The following is a 23,315-nucleotide window of genomic DNA, read 5'->3' as shown; positions in this document are numbered from 1 at the left end:
ACCCTGGACTGCAGCACGCCAGATTTCTCTGTCCTTCACCATCTTCTGGAGCTTGCTCAAACTCCTGTCTATTAAATCGGTGATGCCATCCAACCATCTCATCCTCTGTCATCCCCTTCTCCTCCTGCCTTCAATTTTTCCCAGCATCAGTGTCTTTTCTAACGAGTCAGCTCTTTGCATCAGGTGACCAAAGTATTAGAGCTTCAGCATCAATCCTTCCAATGAATATGCGGGATTGATTTCCTTTAGGATTGACTGGTTTGATCTCTTTGCAGTCCAAGAGATTCTCAGGAGTCTTCTCCAACACCACGGTTCAAAAGCATCAATTCCTTGGCACTCAGCCTTCTTTATGGTCCAACTCATATCCATATGTGACTACTGGAAAAATCATAGCTTTAACTAGATGGACCTTTGTTGGTGAAATAATGTCTCTGCTTTTTAATACACTGTCTAGGTTTGTTGTTGCTTTTCTTCCAAGGAGCAAGCATCTTTTAATTTCATGGCTGTGGTCACCATCTGCAGTGATTTTGGAGCCCAAGAAAATTGTCACTGTTTCCATTGTTTCCCATCTATTTGCCATGAAGTGATCTAGGTGAAATCTCTGTTAGGTTTAGGAAGAAGCGTGACAGTCTGCTGGCTTTTCAATAGAAGTTCAGTTTTGTAGGAGGGGGAAATGCATAAACTCCGTTCCAAGACATCTTGGAAAAGAATGGCTTAAGAATTGTCTGGTGCTTTTGACTACACAGGCAAGGTTCTCTCTTGACTGAATTACATGCCTTTATCCAGTAGGAAGTAGGAGGAGCCTGCCCTCTGCAGGCCCTGTGCCGTGGACTCAGGGAGGAGCAGGTACAAGTAGGTAGGACCCAAATTCCACCTCCAGTGAACTAAGCTCAGGAAGGAACATACGGCAAGTACACTGATAATTTCTACATGAGGCAGAAAGAAACCCCATCACCTTCACAGGATAGATATTGTTCTGTAGGGTCTTAGTTCCCAAGGAAAGGCCCCAGAATTTAAGTAGCCTTCCAAATATTGTCCATACTGGGACTGTTGAGGACAGCAAGCATAAGTCGTGACTATCCCGATGAACAGGCACATGTGTGATCAGTAACCCAGAGGGTCCTGTAAAGTGATGAAACTGATTTTAGGTTCTTTTGTATCAATTTAGAGAGAGAGAGTCACTAATAAAAACACTTGAGTGAGCCTAGGGGTTTTTGGTTCTTTGACACATGCAATACTTGTTCTTTCTGCCTTTAAAAAATGCTCATAGTACATTTTATTAAGGGAAAAAAGGCAGATTACAAAATTGCAATATATTAATTCCAAATTTGTAAGATATACATGTAGGATATATATGCAGGTATCTTCTATCTACTAATGTCCATATCAATATCGATATAGATATCAGAGGACATATACCAGAATATTAAATGCCATTTCTCAAATTGCTGAGATAATCATGCTTTTTCTCCTTTATACTTTCCTGTAGTTTCAAATTCTTAATGGCTTTTATAAGTTTAAAAATCCTTTACAAAATATTAAATATTAGATTGTAAACATCTTCAGAGCACAGAGGAGGCATGTTACTGTTCTGCTAAGAACACCCTCTGTCTGCCTCCTGACTTGCCCTCTGTCTTGCCCTTGCCTGCTTTTCTTCACCCTTCAAGACTCTCATCTTTTGAGATCCTTTCTTTATGCCCAAATTGAGCTAAGCTCCCTTCTGGCTTTTTATATCATCCTGTTATATAATAGCATTTATCTCAGGCAATACTGTAAACATCAGTTTATTGTCTGCCTCCTTTGTCAGGTTAGGTTAGGGACCATATCTGATTCATTTCTATGTCCCCAAACGAATCTTATCACATAATAGATGTCAGTAAACCTATGTGGAATTAACCGGGCTCTGTTTTACTTCCTCTTTCCCAGCACAGATGGCCAGGCACATAGTAGGTGCCATTATTTGTTTATTAAGGAAGTAGATGAGTGAATGAGGGAATAAAAATGCCAAGAGGAAGAAAGTGAAATTGGTGGCTCTTGGCATTTGTTGCTAATGAAAGGGTTTGTGTTGCTGTCCCCCTAGTCCTGGTCACCCGAGAGGATGACTTCAACAACCGGCTGAACAACCGCGCCAGCTTCAAGGGTTGCACAGCCCTACACTACGCTGTCCTCGCTGATGACTACCGGACCGTCAAGGAGCTGCTTGATGGAGGTGAGAGCATGGGTGAGTGGGGCGGAGGGCTTAGTCGGCAGGAAGTGTGGACTTAGCTGCCTCTCTCCTCCAGGAATGCCAAGCTTCCCCAAAGCTGTGTTGCCCTCCCAGACTGGAAAGCCTCAAAGCTGCCTGTACTCTGTGACAGTGGCCACGTGCATGCGGGATTCACCCTCATGTGGCTGGAGTGTGTTCTTTGCCTACGGTTGTGTGGTGTACCATGCCATCCTTCCTGAACGTTCATGCTCTGAGTTTTGCTTGTTGCGTTCCCCAAAAGTATCCTCTCTTCTACCCTGTGTCCTCCAGAGCAGGACTGGTGGACCAAGGGGGGAGAGCCTTCAAATCTCTACTAACCTCAGACTCAAAAGACATCCACCTTGATCCCCCTGCCCCACCCCAGTCTAAATCAGGCCTCTTCCATCACTCTGGTTCATTGCACCCTATTCTTTTTCCATGGTTGCACTTGTTGCAATCTTGAATTTTGTGTGTTTGTTCAGTAGCCTTCTCCCTAACTTGACTCTGAGCTCTCTGAGGGCGAGAACTATGGCTGATTCATTCTAGCACCTGACATAGTACCTAACACACAGTAAACACTCAATAAATCTTTATCAAATGTTTGACTACCCTTCTTTTGGAGAGCACTGATGTATTGGAGGGATAATACATACCATCCCCATACTCAGGCTGGTCTGGTCCTGTCCAGATCTGGTACCTGCCAGAGGCCTCCCAGGCAGTCACTTGCCCTTATCTTACTCCAGCCTCTCCTTTGGAGAGTGAGGAAAGCATCCTGCCAGGATGCATGGTGCCCAGGCCCCTGAGTTGGTATGGCACTATGGCACTGACTTCCTGTTTTATGCCTTCACTGCACTTTTTGAAGGTTTAGGGACCCTCTCTTGGGCCTGGACACCAAGGCATTCCTTGTCAGTGGTCATTCTTCATAGAACCTGGGAGCTCGAAGGATCTTTGGAAGTCCTCCAGTCTACCTGATTGCCCGCCCTCTCACCTCCTGGCAGAAACCTCTCCAGCAGCTAGCTGGCTGGTCTTTCTTTGAAGTCTCTCAGAGACTGAGGGAACCCTCCTTCTTCCCTGGGAGCCCATTCCATTTTAATTCTGCTGTGACTGGTTTAAATAGATTCTTTTAAGTAGGTATGATTTTCTTAGTATCTTCTGCCAGCTGTCCTCTGCAGTCAATCACTGTTTCAAAACCCCATCTTCAAATAAAGTACTTTCAGCCCTAGAATCTTCGCCTCTCTAGCCCAGTGTCCCCATATCATCTTCTAGTGTTTGTGATTGGACTGGAAGGGTTTCCCAGTAATCCTCAAGTCCTACCACCTTCCATCCACCACAGTCACACTGACTTAAGACCCAGGCCTGGCCCATAGCCACAGCCTACAAGGGACCTGCCCCAGTGCAGCCAGTGTGCACCTTGGTCTGGGAATGAACACTGCGAGGGGCAGCACTGCTCACGGATATGGTGACAGCATCTAGGATGACTGGTGCTTTTGGAGCAAGAACTCACTGTTTACAGGAGCAGAGACTTAGAAAACGTCCCCAAGTAACATGCTACTCACTTTGTCCTTTGGAAAGCTCTCCAAAGAGAGACATTTGTAGCTAAGAATTAGAACGTTCACTATGGGGCTTCTCTCTGCCATGCCTTAAAATCAATCAATACCCCCAGCTATTGTCCAGTGGTTTACATTCCCCACTTCCCATCAGCCCCTAAATGGACAAGAAACTCATTTTAAAAAGAGTCCCTCTCCCCAGCCTTGCAGATTGAACACCTTTAAAATGAAGAAGCACGGGCCTTTTATGAAACACCCCACCCTTACCCCCCAGGCCAAGGCTGGCCATTTGAGCCGTTCCAGGGGCATGGTTCCTGCCTGTTGACTTGGAACAGATGCCCTTAGCCCCCATCTTTACACTTCACCCACCTGCCTTTTTACCCAGAATCCATTTACACCCCCTGCCCTAGCCTCCCAGCCTCAAGGGCCAAAACCATTAACCCACTGATTTCTCCCTTTCCGACCTGAACAAGTGGCCATCCCTCAGGGCCTGCAGGCTTGCCAACTTCTGACCTCCCTCCCCCCTTGACCTCTCTTGGTCTGCTTGTGTGTGTGACCAGCCAACCGAGAGGCAGGATCCTGTTCCCTTGTCCTAGGGGCTCTTGCCAGTAACATTTCCAAAGTTTCTGACCTCAGCTGACCTCCAGAAGGTTTCAGGGAGGGCAGCCCCTGATTTCCTGACCGTCCAGCTTTTTCAGCCTATATTTGCCACTGGCTTTGCTGCAGCACCTTAGAGACTTTCTCTGTGAGACCCAAAGCAGGCCTAGACATGGGGCCAGCCTGTGCTCGTGGGATCCACACACAACTCTTGTCCTTAAAATTGCTCAGTCCACAAGGATTTAGGGCCCCCAGATCTTAGAGGGTTGGAGCTAGAGGGGGCAGCCGCACTCGCCCTCTGATCAGCAGTCCCCACATGAGAGCTGGGGGAGGTCCAGGCAGCAGCAGCAGTCTGGTAATGTGGGAGGTTCTCTGACCCCTTAAGAGGCAGCATGGAGTAATAAACAGGGCTTTAGAGTCAGGCCAGCCTGAGTTTGAATCCCAGCTCCCCCACCTACTAGCTCTGTTGGCTTAGACATATTACCTTATCTCTCTAAGCCTCAGTTTTCTTGTCTGTAAAATAACAGCTGGGAGGGGCTTTCCTGGGGTCCAGTGGTTAAGAATCCACCTTGCAATGCAGAGGACATGGGTTTGATCCCTGGGTCAGGAAGATCCCATGTACTGTGGAGCAACTAAGCCCATGCACCACAGCTGCTTAACCAGCACTCTAGAGCCCCTGAACTGCAACTACTGAAGCCCACACACCTAGAGCCCGTGCTCTATGAGAGAAGCCACTGTGGTGAGAAGCCCCCACACTGCAACAAAGAGTAGCCCCTGCCCACCACAGTTAGAGAAAGCCTGCATGCAGTAGTGAAGACCCACCACAGCCAAATGAGTAAATAACATCTGGGAAGCATCACAGGGATTAGTGGGCATGAGGATTAGTGATGACGTCTGTAAAGGTCCCAAGTACAGATAGATTCTCCATGATTGTGTAAAGAAATCAAATGCTCACCCTGGCAGCTATAATCCCATTCCTTCCCCATGAAATCTGTACTCCTATCTAAGACTTCTTAATTCTGTTTCTGCCTACAGCTTCTCCACCCTGCCCAAAACACCATCATACTCCCTCTCTTCTCAGCTTAGATCCTCTAAGGAAGCCTCTCCAGGTGGTCTGGTCTGCTCTGACAGTGCTGCCTCTGAACATTTCACTGTCGCAATGGGTGCTTAGCACAGAAAGGCCACTTCATCTTCAGGAGGCCCCATAACATAGTGAGAAGAACACAAAATTGGGGATCAGACAGACTTGGGTTTAAATCTCAGCTCTTTAGTGTGACTCTGGGTAAACCAGTTGTCACCTTTGACCTCAGGGCATCTAAGGTGGATCTGGCAAACTGTCCTGAGAGAGGCGCAGACTGGTGGAGGAGACAGATATGGAAACAGGCAGTGACGGCAGGCGCGTGCCCCAGCAGGGTTCTGGACAAAGGGCTCTGGGGAGACCAAGGAGGAAATACCTGCTTCTGCCTGGTGAGCAAGGAGGTAGGGTCAGTTACAGAACGCTTCTCAGAGGATGGCTTGCTTCAGCCTTGTCGGGGAGGGCAGTGAGAGTTTGCCAGATGGATTTGTGTGCAAGAGTTCTGAGTCCGGTGCCAGCTTTATACCCCCAGCCTCCACAGAAAAGTGGATCCACTGGCTTCTGTGGTTTTCCTCTTGAAAAATGCTGCTTCTTCGTGGGTCGCTGTCTTATGAGCAGAAAGGCCTGTTTTCAGCACTTGACTGCCACATACAGGAAAAGGTTAGAGGAAGGAAGGAAAGGCAGGACTGCTGAAAAGACGAGTTATTTGAGAAGGTGGGGAGCCTCCTTCCTCAAGCCCCTGGAGCTGACTCATCCCTGTGGTTCCAAGGCCGTTAAGGTGCTTTCACAGCTTTTTCGTCCCAGGAATGTGATCCTACTTTCACAGATCCATTTTCCTAAAACGTATCTCTTACCATGCAGCCTTTCTCATCCAGGGTTCCTCTGGAAAATTAAACTCTAATGCTCTCAGGCATCTGTTATACACAGGGTTATTAATTTCTCTCCTATCTGAAGTGGTACAAGTTATGTGCTATTCCTGGGAGAATTGAAAAAATCATTACTCAAATAATTTCCCAGTTGTGGTTCAGAGGAGAAGCCCCAGATGAGAAAGGCTGCAAGGAAGGAGCATAAACTGTGGAGTCAGGATCTGAATACAGCCCTGCCACTTAATAGCCATCTGTCCTGGGGAAGCTGTGACCACTCTGAAGTCCTCTTTCCTCATCTGGAATAAGAGTGTGCCACCTACCCTTTAAGGTTTTGTCAGGATTGGGCATGTGTAGGTTCCGCAGAGTAGGCACTCTACATACAATGTGTTACTAACTTCAAAACACCCAGCACTTACATATTTTTTTTAAAGGGAATCCTACCCATCCTAATTTGTTAACCTGGTTTTAGAGTTGTTCTACTTGCCTGGAAAATCCCGTGGATGGAGAATCCTGGTAGGCTGCAGTCCATAGGGTCGCTAAGAGTCGTACTCGACTAAGCAACTTCACTTTCACTTTTCACTTTCATGCATTGGAGAAGGAAATGGCAACCCACTCCAGTGTTCTTGCCTGGAGAATCCCAGGGATGGTGGAGCCTGGTGGGCTGCCATCTATGGGGTCGCACAGAGTCAGACACGACTGAAGCGACTTAGCAGCAGCAGCAGCAGCAGTCTGACCCTCACTTAACTTTTTTCCCACTGCTGCCCTAATGGCTCCAGTTACACCATTATAATGTCTGTTCCGTGTTCCCACCTCAGTGCCTTTACCCTTGCAGGTCTTTCTGCCTCTTCTTTCCCTTCAAGACTTTGTTTCTCAGCCTAGCAGAATGGTTTCTACCAGCCAGTACCCACCTCTCATGCTGCCTGCCTTCTAAGGTCTGCCCTGTTCCCTGGGATTTGGGCCCAGCCCCCCTCTACTGCACTGAGGTTGATTGAGGACGAAGACTGTGTGTTACTTTCCCTGCCTTCTTTGCCACAGTGCCCCGCCCATAGTTCAATACCTATTTGGATGCGCCAGAACCTCCAAAGCCACTGTAGATTGGATACCACTGGAGATGTGGTGTCTTTGATTCCTGGGCCACTTGCTTTAGTGTCATAATATATCTGACTTTCTAGAGCTTCACGTATGAAGCTGTCTTAGTCACAGTGCCCCTCCCCTGCCTTTTCAGCCACCAGTGTGCATCACCTCAGAAATGCCGGGCTTTCTGACACCTAATGATACCTTCCCCAGTGCTTCCTTAGCCTCTTTCCTACTTACTTTCTTGGCTCTTCCTCGTCCCTCTGTCCAAGTATAGGGCTCAGTTGTTAGTGTTAACCAGCCGTCCTTAAATTCCCACCATCACTGCCTGAGGCAAGGAACCTTTCCAGTGCTGGTATCTTCCCTTTAACAGCCTGTTAGTTTGTTGTTGGGGCTAAAAACTTAAAGCTCTGTTTCTTGTTCCACTTCAGTGTCTGCCCATCTGGCTGCGTTGCCCGATGTGGAAGGGATTGGTTTTGCCTCAGGCTGTGCTCTCTGGAAATGTCATCCTCTGATTCTTGCCAGCAGTACAGGGAAGGGGAATGAGCCCTGGGTGAAGATCAGATGTTCTGGCTCTGCCACCAGCAAACCCTCTCTCCTTTAGGCAAGTCCTTTCTCCTCCATAGTAAAATAGAGAGATTAGGGTAGCTGATTACAAGGACCTCTTCCAGCTCCCTGGGTGAGTCTTCTCGTTCATTTTTCAAACACTTAACTGAGCATCTCTCCTGTCACGACTCACCCTCAGCACCTGGGAAGTAAAGATGATCCAGACATGGTCTTTGCCCTTAAAGAGCTCATAGGTCGGTGAGGAAATCAGACATTTTAGCCAAAAATTGCCATCTGGTGTATTTTTTTTTTTCTTTTTTTTTTTTTTTCATCTGGTGTATTAATGGAGGTGTATAGAAGGTACTAGTGGAACACAAAAGACCATTTAAATCTCTGAAGAGAGCAGGGAGAGCATGCTATAGGAGATGGAGTTTACATGAAGTCTTAAAGGATGAGTGTGAGTTTACCAGGTAGAGGGAGAAAGGTGCAGAGGGACCAGCATGTTCAGAGGTATGGAGTAGGAAGCAGCATGCTGAATTCAGAAGAGCTGAATTTGTAGGGTGTGGATTGAAGAATGGAAAGCAAGAGCCAGTAATGAAGGCCTGTAACATAAGATATGCTAAGAAAATAGAACTTTTCCTCCAATGGGAAAGTTCAAAATAGACAAACCATCGCGTGTAAGAAGTCAATATGGCAGTTACCCTCAAGAGGGCAGATAGTGACTGGGGAAGGACACACAGGGACTTCAGAAGTGTTTAATGTTCTGCCTCTTTATCTAGATACTGGTTATACTTCCACCTTGGGAAAATTCTTTGACCTGTATCCTTATGCACTTTTTATACTTTTGTGTATATACATTAGACTTGAAAGAAAGGTTAGAGAAAAATAGGGGAAGAAATTGATTAGGAGGAGCAGGGTTGAAGAAAGGAAAATGATTTCATTTGAAAGCTGTATTAGGGACTTCCTTGGTGGTCCAGTGGCTAAGACCCCATGCTCCCAATGCAGGGGGCCCAGGTTTGATCCCTGGCCAGGGAACTTGAACCCACATGTTGCAACTAAGTGTTCATATGCCATAACTAAAGATGGACCATGCTGGGACCTGGCACAGCCAAATAAATAGAGTGATTTTTTTTTAAGCTATTTTAATTGTCTAGGTGGAGCCTGAAGCAAGGCAGTTGCAGTGGGAGAGGAGGACTGGTCCCAGAAAGATTTAGGAGTAGCATCAGTTGGATCAGATGGTGAGAGAAAAGGAGCGGTCAAGATTGGTCCAGATTCTGGACCAGATGGCCGGTAGATGGTATGTGCCTGTGCTGAGGTAATGAATACTAGAAGGAGGTATGGGTGGAATTGAGGTGCAGAGGAGTGACTAGTTCTGCTTTGAACATTTTCCTCCTCCCTCCCTCACACTTTCAGATTCCACGGTCCAGTGTTCTAACTATTCCTTTGCTTCTTTCTTCCTTCTTTGTACTCAACTTGATGAAACACTAACCCTACTTAAACCCAATTTCTTTTTACTTCATTCTGTATCTGAAGAGCTGAATATTGCTTCAGGAAAAAAAAAAAATCATAAACCATGCTAACTGGACTCACTTTACATTTATGTTCATGAATTTCAGACACTCAATACTGCCAACCACCCCACTATACTTCTTGAGTAAAATCACAGTCTTGTTCTGGACCGAGACAACTTTCATATACCTTCTTTCTCCTCAGACGTCCAGCAGTCTCCTTCCCTGACTCCCAAACTAATGATCTCACCTCACACTTCATAGAGAAAATGAATTGCAGTCATAAGAGAACTACCTTACCATCCCACCATCACTTCACCAGCCTCCCTGCCTCTGTACTCCCGTGTGTTGCCATCCTACCTCTACAATGGAAGATGTTCCCAATTTCAGCTCTGCTTTCTGCTCAGGCTTCTATTTCCACTTGCTTTCTCAATTACTTCGTTCCTCCAATGATCCCATCTTTCCTGCATTGTCTGTTTTCTCCTCTCTGCTGGCTCATTCCCATCATCATGAAAACATGCCTTAATATCACCCATCTTAAACAACAAAGCAAACTAAAAACTTCCTTGACCCCCATATCTACCTCCATCTGCTGCCTCACTTCTCTGCATCCCTTCACAGTTAAAAGTCCTCAAAAAAAATTATTGCTAACCACTGAATTCACTTGCCTGGCTCCAGTTCTTTCCTCAGTCTCAGTGTCACCATGGCCAAAATATACTTCTGTTTTTTCCCCCAAAATTGATATTCCCCAAGTCTTCCCCATCCCAGTAAATGATATAATCATCTATCTAGTTTTCAGGCCACAAATTTTAGTCATGTTTGAGTTCTCTTTCTCATTTACAGTACCTGTCAAGTTGTTCAGTAAGTCTTGTCATCTGTGCCTCTAAAGTAATCTGGAACCATCCCCTTTCTGCCATTCCCATTGCTGTAACTCTAGTCCCAGTGCAGGACGATCCAGTTCTCCTGGATAATCACCACAGTTTCCTAACTAGTCTCACCATTTCCACTTTTGTCTCCCTGAATCCATTTTCCACATAACTGCCAGGAGAATCTTTTTAAAACGTAAACCCTGTCTTTCTGTGTTTAAAATCTTCCGTTGGCATACCAGTGAAACCAGCATAAAATCCAAATTCCTTACCATAGCCTGCAAGGCTCTACGTAGTCTAGACCCTTCCTGCCTTCTGTGACCTCATCTCTAGTCACTCCCTCACCCACGGTGTTCACTCCTCTCCAGTGACACAGGCCTTCTTTCATCCCTCAGCCACACTGAGCTCCTTCCCATCTCGGGGTCTCTGTACCAATCTCTCCCAGTGATGGGAACACTCTCCCCTTGGGAATTCAGGTCTCAACTCAAATTCCCTTCCTCAGAGACCTTCTTGGCCACCATAGTAAAGTAGCTCCTCCAGTTACTTTGCATCGTTATTACCTTATTTTATATTCTTTGTGGTACTTATCAGTCCCTGAAGTGATCATGTTTGTTTGTATGTTTATCATCGGTCTCTCCCCCCTACTAGGATGAAAGCCTTACCATCACAGAGACCTTGTCTCTTTATTTTACTGCCATATTCACAGTTCTTAAGGAAAAAACCTCACAGCTGGCAGATGGTATGTGAGTTACAAATAGCTGTTGACCAGCTGGGGGACCTGTGGGACACACTTGTAGAGATGTGTAGTGGGCAGTTGGACAAATGAGTCTGAAGCTCAGGAGAGAAAGGACTATAAGTTAAATATGAAGATTTGAGAGTTGTCAGTCTCTTGAGGGTGGTGGACACTGAGTTGTCCGTGAAGAGTTGTAGAGCTAAAGAGGCCCAAGAACACAACTGAGAGAGCCTACATTTCAGGTGTGAGCACATAAGAAGAGGAGTCAGTGCAGGAGATTCAAGGAAACGGGAGAAAGGAGAAGGAAAAGAGAGTTGGGGAGGGGTTGCAGTGATGCTCCAACTATCTGAAAAACCTGTCTTCTGCAAGTTTTATTTTTTTTAAACATTTTAGAAAAATTATATTTTAAAGGGCATACAAAATACAGGCCCAAATTTGTCATCAGGTTCAACAGGCGAAATTACTCATAAGTTGGTATAAAAGTTTCTGGACACTTACTCGTACTTACTGTGCTTATCTCATCGATGACTGGTAACAAAGTTCACAGACCAGCACCAATATGTGGACTGCACTTCAAGCATCATTGCTCTAACGGTACTCCTGGGCAAGAGGGGAAGACGGATGAGCTGAATATAGCCTCTGCCCTCAAGTTGCTTAAAGTCCAGAGGGGTAAGCAGTTTGGGATACACAGACACATTACGTGGTAGAGAGATCAAAGCAGTACCATTAGGATGCAGGAACTGGAGACCGTGGTCTGCCCCAGCTCTGCCACCATCTCATCCCAGGAGGACCTCCAGCAGATCACAGCCTCTCTGTGGAATCACTTTTTTCATCTGTATGATGAAGAAATCATATCAGATTACTGGATGCTAAAGTTTTCTTCTGGTTATTTTGGATACAGAACTAAAAACCCTCCATGCCAGCAATTTTCTGTGGAGGGATAGAGAGTGACTTCTAATGGGTGCTAGGTTTCTTTGGGGGATGATAAAAGTATTCTAAAATTAGATTATGGTTATACAACTCTGTAAATATACTTAAAAAAAAACCATTAAACTGTATACTTTAAATGGGTGAACTTTATGGTATGTAAAGCTATTAAAAAAAAAAGGAAAGTGATAAAATCCTCTGTGCTACTCAAAACCAGAAAAGATTGGCTTGGATGGTGCCTGGTTGTAGCCTTGGACTAGTTGGTCCCATAGCTAATGTGCTGTATAGGAGGGGACCCTCTGAAAGAAAAGTTTCTTTTTAAAGAATACTATTAAAAAGTTACCTGAAAAACTTTCTCTTACCCATACTGGTATTTTTATCGGTTTCCAGTTACTAATTTAACAAGTATAGCACACCCCATTCTTTTTTTTTTTGGCTGAGGCACACGGCTTGCGGGATCTTAGTTCCCCAACCACGGATTGAACCCACACCCTTGCAGTGAAAAAGCATGGAATCCTAACTAGCCACTGGACCACCAGGGAATTCCCAAATTATTCATTCTTAATGAAGCTTAGTCTGGCAGGGTATAGACATCTAGGCAAATAATCACAAAATTATTAGCTAATTACCACTGAGAGAAGTAGTATTAAGGAAAAGTAGAAAGTGGTAGGAGTGTAATGGAGGCCTAAGCTAGTCTGAAGCAGATGAGGGAGGTCTTCCCTGAGCAAATGGTATAAACATGGAAACCTGAAGTGTAGATGTCAACCGGTCACTTAACTTGAGGAAAGCCTGTGGAGAGTGACAGCCATTAGTCATCCAGAGAGACGCAGCCGTCCAGTCAGGGGCACAGTGGGGAACGGAGGGATTCTGTAGTGATGCCATTGCAGTTCACATAGTAGGTCAGGGCTAAAGAGGGTCCTTAGTGACCCCAAGGCCTGTCCTCTGCCTTTGGCCTGGGCAGTGCAGAATGATGAGCTGTCCCTAGGGAAGGGTGTTTCTGTATCCCAGATCTGTGGACGTAGAGGAGTCGCTGCTTTAGTTGAGTTAGAGATGAGAGTGCCTGGGCGCCAGAGCCCCAGCTCTCCAGAGCCACCCGCCACCAGGCACCCGCATTTCATCAAGGCTTTAATCGGCTCCAGGCAGTCCTCAGATGAGCCTGGCTGGTATCCGGCATGAGCTCATCACCAAGAGTGGCAGCTGGAGGCCAAGCCTCCCTTGGGTGAGGGAGAGGTCAGCGTTTGTTGGGCCAGGTCTGTTCTGTGTTCTCCTCCACCTGCACTGGGCCTGGAAACATCTGAGTAGGATTCCAGTTTCCCATGGCAGGGTTGGCTGCCCTTTGTCAGCCCACTCGTGCCCATCCAGTGAGTGTGCTCTTGGGTAGAATGCAGAGAGAAAGGGCAGCACGGGTTTTAAGAAGGAGAACCTTAGTCCATAGAGGTCAGGACCTGCAAAATAGCAGCGGAGGTCCATCCCAGGGTAAGATGGGTCAGAACCAAAGTTCCCTTCCCAAAACGAGTTCACATCTAGCTTTCATATACTCTGCTGTGTTACACAGAGGCCTAGCAGCGTCCCACGGAGAACACAGCAGAAATGCTCTCTGTAGGCTGATCCCACAGTCTTCTGCCTGAACATCATTTTGGAAATGAAAAATTCTTTTAAGTGCAGCCAAAGAAAGGAGTCTGCCACTTCAGGAATCCTTCAGAAACTCCCTTAGTAATGAACCCTATGCAGCACTAATGTGACCTACACTAACTTGGCCTTGCAGTGGATGGAACCTTGAGTAAGTCCCTTCCTCCTCACTGGGCTTCGTTTTCCCCACCTATAAAGTTAGTTGGATTGCAGTCTCAAAGCTCCTTTTAATTTTCGTATTTTGTAATTCTGAATGAATAATTGCCCTCTGATTTAATTGCAAATCTAAATATTCACATTTATTCAGCAGCTATTAATTAATTTCCTGCAGCTGACCACCAGCATCCCTTAGAAGAGGTTCCTAGAAAGGTTACTCTGCTCTTAAAGCAGCCTGTATAATTTCTTTATCACTCTTAACACAGCAAATAGCTATTCAGTTATCTGATTAATAGATCTTGCCTTCATTACACAGGTTAGGGTCTGGATCTGCAGGACTTATATCCCTAGCACCTTGCACTATCCTTAGCACATGATAGATGCTCAGTGAATGTTTGCTGACTGAGTTTATTTATAAATGCGCACCAGGCGTTGCAGGAGTAGAAAGAAAGATACAGGCCCTTCCTTCAGACTGCACACTGTAGAGCGCTGGTTCAGTGAAAAGGCCCAAACACAAAGCACACTGAGAACACCATGACAGTAGGTAATGAAACTCTAATAAACAAAGGCCAGGAAGCAAAAAAACCAGTGAATGTAATAAATGAGGTGAGGAGGGGAAGATCAGTGTTAGCATTGTAGAAGGCTTCGTGGAGGAGAGGGCCTGGAGGCAGATCCTGAAGGACAGGCAGAATAGATCAGCAGAGGGAGGAGGGAAGCTTTTCAGGTGTGGGAGGAGCAGAAATGAGCCTTGCATGTTTGAGACCTGGAGGAAACTGGCCACCTGTCAGATGGTGAGTAGGGGAAGGCCGGAGCATGGAGGACCTTGGGGTGAGCCTGAGGACTTGTGCTCAACTCTGAAGCCAGTAGAGAGTCCCTGAAGTGATTGTCTATTGTTGGCTTGTTTAGCGCTGCAGTGATTTTTACTTTAAAAAATGTGGGGGGAAAAAAATCAACATTTCAAGCAGTACCAGGGGATGTGTAGTGAAAAGGAAATCTCCATTCCACACCCCTGGTCCCCCTCAGAAGCAGCCACTGTAGCTTTCCTTAGGTAGCCTCCCTATTGCTGCGGCAAACAGATGATCACAAACTTAGCAGCTTAAAGCCACCCAAATTTAGTAACTTATGGTTCTGGGGATAAGTCTAAAATGGTCTCATTGGACAAAAATCAAAGTGTCATCAGAGTTGTGTTCCTTTTTGGAGACTCAGGGAGTATCTGTTTTATTGCCATTTGCTGCTTCTCAAGGCTGCCTTGTCTCAGACATTCCTTATCTTGGCCCCTTCCATCCCCAAGCTAGCACAATCCCTCAAGTCTTTCCCACGTTCCACTACTCTGACACTGACTCTTCTGCCTTCTTCGTTTACTTGTAAGGACTCTTGTGATTATGTTGAGCCCACCTAGATAATCCAGGGTAATCTTTGCATCTCAAAGTCAGCTGATGAAAAACCTTAATTCCCTTTTGCTGAGGAACTAATATATTCTCAGGTTCCAGGGATTCAAACATGGACATCATTAGAGGTCATTATTCTGCCTGCTGCACTGTCAGAGATATTTTATAAATGTTTTATTTTTCTTCCTGTTTTTGAATAGTTAATTTGTACACAGTACAAAATTCAAAAGGGTGAGCGCTCACTCCACAATTGACCAGCAACTGGCATTTCTGTGATCAACAAGAATTCCTTCTCTCTCACTTATTTATTTATTGTTATGTGTGCTTATGGATACTATTGCTTTAGGGTTCTATAATGTATTACTGCCCTTAGTGGTTATATTGGTGCTAAAATTATCTCAGATTTGGCCAGAGTGCCATACCTGCATCTTTTTTTTTTTTTTTTAATTTCCATATTTTCTTGCATAACTAGATGTTTCGATCTTACCTTATATCCACCTTGCCATTGCCCTGGAATCAGCCATTTCTCTGAGAGTCCTAAGACTTTTTTAGTGGGCAATTGTATTGGAGACCAAAACATGAGTACTAGGTGTACTTATTACACACACGCATATGCATATACACACTATTATGTATATGCATATTATATGCATATGCACGTACCTATTTTAGAAGTCCTGAGAATACCAATACCTCCCATTCCAGTCCATCATTACAGGGTTCTTCCTTGTCCTCACACATTTCACATTTCTGTGTCCCTTCTTCTGTAGTGAGAATTCTGACTCCAAATAGCACTGATACACAACTCATTTGTTTAATCCTATAATATATCCAAAAAGTCTTCAGACCTTCTTCAGCCAAACCACTATAGAAAACGAACTACTAAAAGAGTTCAGGTCAGGATATGTTTATAGTTGGCCCAGCTACTCCATCCAAGGCTGAGGGTATATAGTCAAATACTAGTTCCTTGGTTATTTAGGTGGGTGTTTTTCCTTTCAGGGTGTTTATGTTGTTAATTTGAAATGCAGTTGGGTTAATTTTTTCAATGCGCTTTCAGTTTTAGGGTTTTTCTCCTCTACCTTTCCTTGTTTTAGTTTTGTTGTTTGAATATATAGACCATTAATCTTTTTCTAAAAACTGTACAAAAAGGTATAGTCAGAGAAGTAAAACTCCCTCCTGTGTGTTGCTTTCAACCTTTTCCTGCTCTCCTCAGTAAGCCCTGACCCCTTGTGTAATAGATAACCAATTTTGATTGTTTTCTAGTTTGTCCTTCCTGTATTTCGTTGTCTAAGCCAATATATATATGTTTTCTTATTTCTCCTTTTTCCTACATAAAAGATAATGTATTATACATGCTCTTTGCAGTTGCTTGTTTTCACTTAACCATATTTTCTAGAAGTCACTCGGTAATCATTTCACAGAGATCGTCCTTATTTTTTGTAGTCACATAGTAATCCATTGTGTGTATGGACTATATATGCTGTGCTTTGGTAGTTACAAATAATGCTAAGTGAATAGCATCTGACAGGTACATTTTGGAATAATGGGAGGTGCGTCTCTACAGCAGAGTTCTACAAGCGCTATTGCTAGGTCAAAGGGTAAATGTATGCCCTTGGTTAGGTATTGCAAATTTCTCCTCCATAAAAGTTGTGCCTTTTGCATTTCTACTTATATTGTGTGAAAGTGGCTGTGTTCTCACAGCCTTGCCAGCATTGTATATTGCCAACCTTTTGAACTTTTACCAATCTAATAGGTGAAATAGAGTACTCTGGTATAGTTTTAGTTTGATTCTCTTACTGCGAGTGAAATGGGCACCATTTCAAATGTTTAAGAATCATTTTTCTCCTTTTTTCAATTGTCTGCCAAAATGTCTTTTGCCTATTTTTTTCTAGGACTTTTGGGTTTTGTTTTTCTCTTGATTTTTAAAAGTTCTTTGCAAGTTAAGGATATTAGCTATTTTTCTGATATATGTTACAAATATTTTCTTCAGTTTTGTATTGATACAGTTTTAATGCTTCTCATATAATCCTAAATGTACAGCCAGGATTGAGAACCACTGGGATAGTTTGTAAAGATTGGAACAATTTTTTTTCTAAAAGAGAATGGATGCAGACAGAAAGGGACAAGGGCTGAGTACTCAACCTTGAGTGTCACCCATGACGGGACAGAAGAGTGACTAGGAACCTGCAAAGGAGACAAAGGTTTATCATAACTGTTACAGTTATTCAATCAGAAAATATTTATTAAACTCCTACTGGATGCCAAGTGCTGTTCTGGTCATGGGCTATCATAACAAATCCTCATTTTTAATTTGTGCTTCTCTCATCACTTTCTAAAAAAAGTTGTAAGTTTCCTTTACCTATGTTCATCCATCTGGTTTGCCATAAAGCCTAGACTCTGAGACAGATTTGGTCAAGTCCTTAGAATTGATTAGGGAAAAGCCCCTTTGAGAAAAAATGGAATCATTAGCACCAGCAAGAAGCTCTGGGTTGAAATGGTTTTCTTGGTATAGATTTCAAGTCTATTCCCTGTCTTCTCCTTTTCCTAATCTCCCCACTACCCTTCCACTTTTATTTTTGGTGATTGTTGCCTGGTGACTGTGGTTGGGCATAATATTAACTGGAAGACTCCTTTTGGCAGTGGCTTCTGATTTTTTTTTTTCCAAGCAACAATTTTATGAGGGAGATAAGTAATTCCTATCAAACTTGATGCCGGGGTGGTGGTGGTGGTGGTGAAAAGCAGACATCAGTGATGAACACACAGTTCCTGTGCCCAGAACTGCAACCTGTGATGTTTAATGTCATAGTTAAAGGTACTTGCCTCTGTACTCCTGATTCTCTTCCTGCTGGGAAGTGCAGTTAGCAGACTGTTTCATCAGTTTCTGTTTCTGTGGTTGTTCTCAAAGCCAACTGTAAATAAGGCCTCCTGTTTTCCTTAAGGTTAGAGTAAAGGTCTGTATATTTGAGTGTATTTCATGCCAGTGAGCCTGGCTCAACCACCGCTCTGATGTACTAATGCTTCTCATTCAAGCAGAGGCTTTACTTAGCTTTGGCAATAGACCTGTGAGTGGAAGCATAAGCCATCTCTTGATAACCCCTCTTCCCTGCTATGGACATTAGGCTGGGATTGGTCAACAGAAGCTTAAACATCTGGTCAGTTCAGTCCTTTGGGGTGGTTGGTGTTTTATAGACAACCCATCAAGATTGATTGGCCTCATAACTGAATTAGCCAGATGTGTGGGCATTGTGTGCCCTTTCCTCAGCCTCCCTTCAATGCTGTTAGATGGAAGCAGACATGCGATTAGCATGTTTGAGGATGGTGTGTTTTTAGCGCATGAACAAAAGCTGCTGCCTTCTGCAGAGACTGTGGCTGTGCCCCAGACGTCAGCAGTATAATTATGACTGCTAAATTCAGCCCAGACCCCAGGCTCGGCTGCCTTGGTCTCAGCTGTCTTTGCAGAAGGGGGAGGAGGGGTGCTGAAGCCTGGGGACCCGAGCTCTTATTATAGTCCACTTTGAACTCGGCTTTATCCAGAGTCTTTCCCTCCCTACTGACAATTGCTCCCAGCTGCTTTCTGGTCACAGAACCTCCTGCCACCTCTGAGGATAGTCTGTGCTGGATTATGGGGAGAGTGGGAAATGAGGCTGACCTCCTGAAAGCCCACAACTTCCAGGAAACTCACCCCAAATGAAAATGAGCTAAGGATCCCCCTACTTCCAACACTTACATCACGTGCTATTCATCTCTTGTTGTTCCAATTGCTCAGTCGTGTCCAGCTTTTTGTGACCCCATGGACTGCAGCATGCCAGGCTTCCTTGTCCTTCACTGTCTCCCAGAGCTTGCTGAAACTCATGTCCATTGAGTTGGTGATACCATCCAACCATCTCGTCCTCTGTTCCCTTCCCCTCCTGCCTTCAAGCTTTCCCAGCATCTGGGTCTTTTCTAATGAGTTGGCTCTTCGCATCAGGTGGCCAGAGTTTGGCGCTTCAGCATCAGTCCTTCCAATGGCTTTTTAGGATTGATTTCCTTTAGGATTGACTGGTTTGATCTTCTTGCAGTCCAAGGTCCTCTCAAGAGTCTTCTCCAACACCACAGTGAAAGCATCAATTCTTCAGCGCTCAGCCTTCTTTATCCCTCATCTAGAAAACGCTTGCCTTAGGGTTGCCTTGAGCAGAAATTCTTGGCAGGAGTTTTTGCTTTTTGCCCTTTTGCTCACCTAACTCCATATGTGAAATACATTTGAATGTTCATCTCCATGTTTTTGTACCACCTGTTTTCTAACCAGACCAGCCTACACATTTGCCATAGAACAAATCAGGCATTTTTGTGTCTCTACTAGTTTGTGATGCTTCATATTCTGTAGACCTCTCATACTCAATGAACCAAACCCAGCCCTGTCCCCCAGACTTTCTTCCATATTTCCTAGTTGGTGAATGGCATCATCAATACCTGTCACCCAAACAAAAAAGGATTTTAAAGTGTCTGATGACTTTGCCCTCACTTTTTACCACACTCATCTTTCTTAGAGTTTTCTCTCAAGTGCATCTTCTCCCCTCTGTCCCCATACTCTGGTTCAGACTTTGTCCCTCTCACCTAGACTGTTGGAAAAGACTTCTTGGTCTCCCTACCTCTAGGCTCCTTTCCAAACCAACCTTTACCCTGCAAAACCCCACTACTGCACTGTTTGGAAACCTGCAGTAATTTCTTATGCTTGTGAGATAACGCTCAGATGTCTAATTTAGCATGCACATCTCTCTGCGGTCCACTGGGAATCTTCTTCCACCCTATCTCCAAGAGCAGCTGGGGATGATTGCTTCAGGATTGGGACCAGCACTTGATAGGCTAACCAGGGCCCTGTCTGCAGCCAGGTGGGCCTGGGCACACAGGAGCTGTCTCTGCCATAGGCCCAGTCAGCTCCTCATTCCCTGAAGGGAGTCTTTCCTGCCTCCAGACCTTTGCTTGCTTACTTTTCTGTCACTGGAATGCCCTTTCCCCACTTCTCCACCTATCAAACCCCCACTTAGCCTTCAAGAACCAACTCATTTATGTCTCTTCTTGTCGCTTTTCCTGGTTTGCTCACGTAAAGTGAATCGCTTCTCATGCTGTTACCCCACAGCAGTTTTAGGAAGCCTTTTTTTCTTTTCTGGCCATACTGTGCAGCATGTGAGATCATAGTTCTCCCACCAGTGATGGAACCCATGCCCCCTGCAGTGGAAGTGTGGAACCCAAACCACTGGACCACGAGGAAATTCCCTCGGAAGCTATTTTATTGTTTTAGAGATTACAACTGAAGTTTCAAAAAACAGAGCTTAGCATGCGTCTCCTCTTATTCTCTCTTCCCTCTGTTCTTCTGATTCTGCTGCCAGTAGAGCCCTAACTAGGTCTCTAACCTATGGAAGGCCACTCAGTCTCCCTTCTGTCTACTAAAGAGAAAGGGGGGCTGGCCCCCTGCTCAACACCTCCATCTCTGCACATATACCATTAGTGAGACACTTTATAGGAAGGGGTACTTAATAATGATAATTGTAGTAAAAATAACAATAGCTGTAATTTATTGAGTTCTAACTTTGTACCAAGCTCTGAACTAAGGCTTTATCTCTTTCAATACTTAAAATATCTTTGCAAGTTTAACACTCTTATTACCTATGTTTTCCATATGCATGCACAGAGGCATTAGGCTGTTAAGTAACTTGTTGTTTATTCCATATTCCATATTCCACCACTAGTAAGTGGCAGAGCCACTGTGGAATCTGTGATTTTGATCTCAAGAGCAGAACTCCATTTGTGTTCCTCGACCTTATACAGGATTCAGCATGAAATAGGTGCTCTGGAATGTTGGTTGGTTGATCACATGAGTGAATGAATCAGTATTCTTCCCATTGAGCTTGTCTTCAGGCTTCAGAGAGACTGGCTGAGCATCTGTAGCTTATGCCAAGAAGTATGGATTTTGTCTCATCTCCTAATGCCCAGCTGTACACAGACATGTTCCCTCCCACTCAGTAACAAACTGCCTGGAACTCTTTCCCAGCTCATATTTACAAGAGAATGTGATAAATTCTGTATTGATCCCTCCTGTTCCACTGTAAATTTTGCAAAAGATGATTAAATAGAGCAATAGAGTCTGCAGGCATTGTGGCTCAATATGTTGTGGAGTGGCGTATCGACCTCCTCCATCCAAAGGCAGCCAGCGCCTAGCCCTGCTGCCCCAGACCAGTAATTAAAATCCTGGGAGACTGGGATTTAAAATCCAATCATATCCCTGAATCAAGCCTTCTAGCCTCCCCATGTGACGAGTGCAATAAGGTAACGGCAGGAGCATGTTTATGTCTGTGCTGAAGCAGTCCCCATAGGGTGGGTAAGAAATGGAGAGTTGGGTAGGCCTCTGACTAAATCACTTCACCCTGACACCACAGCCACTTGTAAGACAATCTGTAGGCACATAAACAGTCCCAGCCAAAAACCAAATTTTGGGCTTCCCAGGTGGCGCTAGTGCTGAAGAACCTGCCTGCTAGTGCAGGAGACATAAGAGACATGGGTTCCATCCCTGTGTCGGAAAGATCCCCTGGAGGAGGGCATGCCAACCCACTCCACTCCAGCATTCTTTCCTGGAGAATCCCATGGACAGAGGGGCCTGGCAGGCTACAGTCCATGGGGTCACACAGAGTCAGACATGTGAAGCGACTTATTTGGGGCTCTTGAGAGCAAGACATCGGGCACAAAACTTCACAGACTGTGCTTCAGTGTATACTTCTGTTTCCACAGCCAATAGTAGGTTTACAGAAGTGATTTGACCTTGATAAAACCATGGCCTTTGGTAACCAAACGTGTTTGAATTTCCACAGAAACTCTTTGATTTAACCTAAGCCAAAGCCAGCCTCCCCTATGCTGAGGCCTGTAATCAGAACACAAGTTACTGTTGGAATAAACTTGTCCATCTGCTCTCAACAGAACCAGGAACTCCCTGAGGGCAAGGACAGGGTCATCTTATTCACTTTTGTGTCCCCAGCACCTGGCACTGGGCCAGACACATAGAGCGCTCTCCAGAAGTATCTCTGAATGAATGCAGAAACACAAATTAACAATCTTGATAAAACCTCTGTAAACGGATGTGTAAATAGTAGACCTGCCACACAGTCATCCATTCAGTGCTTGAACACTTCCAGTGCAGGGGGAATCGCATTTGTTCCTGAGGTTGCTCACATTCTATCTTTGGATTTTCTGATGCTTAGCAGTTTCAAATATTGAGCCAAAATTTGCTTGCAAGGGTCTTAAAGTTTTACTGTTGGGTCCATGTAGAATAAATCTAGTCCCTGTTGCACATGATGGCCCTTCAAATACCTGAAAATGCAGGCATGTTTTCCTGAGCTATCTTGCCTCTAGCCTAAACCTCCAGTTCCTTAAACCACGTTTTTCCACGTGGCTTCTAAACCATTTCCTATCTCAGTCACTCTTCCAGAACAATCTCTACTTTGTCATTCCAAATCCATGACTTCCCATTTATTGCCATTCATTTTCATCTCGTTTGTTTAGCTCTTAATGTCCGTCTTCTACATGTATTTGGACCTCTTCCCACGCAAATCTGAAGTCTAGATAGATTTGGTGACTAGGCCATCCCCATATCAGGGGTGAACATACTGAACCAGGACCAAGCCTTTTTGCTGCCATTGGAAACTTTCTTCTGTGACCTCTGATCTGTCCGTCGCTCCGCCCTGCCCTGTGGGTCTGGTTAGTCCACTGTCACTCACGAACCCTCCACACGGAATGGCAGTCGGCCCACATTTCTCCATTGTGTGCTCAGGATTGTCCCGAGACACCCCAGGATACGTCTCCCTTGTAATGGGGGAGGGGATTCATCATCCTTTTCTCCTTGTCCCCCTGACACCATACTATATTGTCATTGTTTCTGTCCCTATCTGTCTCCTACCAATCTGGGTTCTCCCTCTGGACAAGAACCAGTCAGATTCCGCTGTGTGTGGCCATTCCTGCCTCAAAGTCAGTAATCAGTGATTAATGAGGGCTGGGTCCAGCCAGGAGGCAAAAGCTCTCTTCCATGAACTTCAGAAATCCACCTCCCTGAAGACAAGGGATCCACCAGAGTGTGTGTCAGAGGGTTCAGACTTCCAAATGACCTGGGGACCAACTTATGTGGATCATCATTCACCCTGGAGAGGGGCGTCCT

General features: G+C 45.0%; 1 protein-coding gene across 2 annotated transcripts in view; it reads left to right on the top strand.

Annotated features, from left to right (window-relative positions):
• Positions 1–23,315, top strand: part of CLPB (caseinolytic mitochondrial matrix peptidase chaperone subunit B) — a 142,252-nt gene that overhangs the window by 75,649 nt on the left and 43,288 nt on the right. For both annotated transcript variants that reach the window (NM_001015625.1, XM_005216185.5), the window contains 1 exon segment: positions 2,081–2,209. In NM_001015625.1, coding sequence (NP_001015625.1) covers positions 2,081–2,209 — 129 coding nt within the window.

This window comes from Bos taurus, chromosome 15, assembly GCF_002263795.3.
Source record: "Bos taurus isolate L1 Dominette 01449 registration number 42190680 breed Hereford chromosome 15, ARS-UCD2.0, whole genome shotgun sequence".
In the NCBI taxonomy this organism is placed as follows: domain Eukaryota; kingdom Metazoa; phylum Chordata; class Mammalia; order Artiodactyla; family Bovidae; genus Bos; species Bos taurus.
This window is presented reverse-complemented; position numbering and strand designations above follow the sequence as displayed.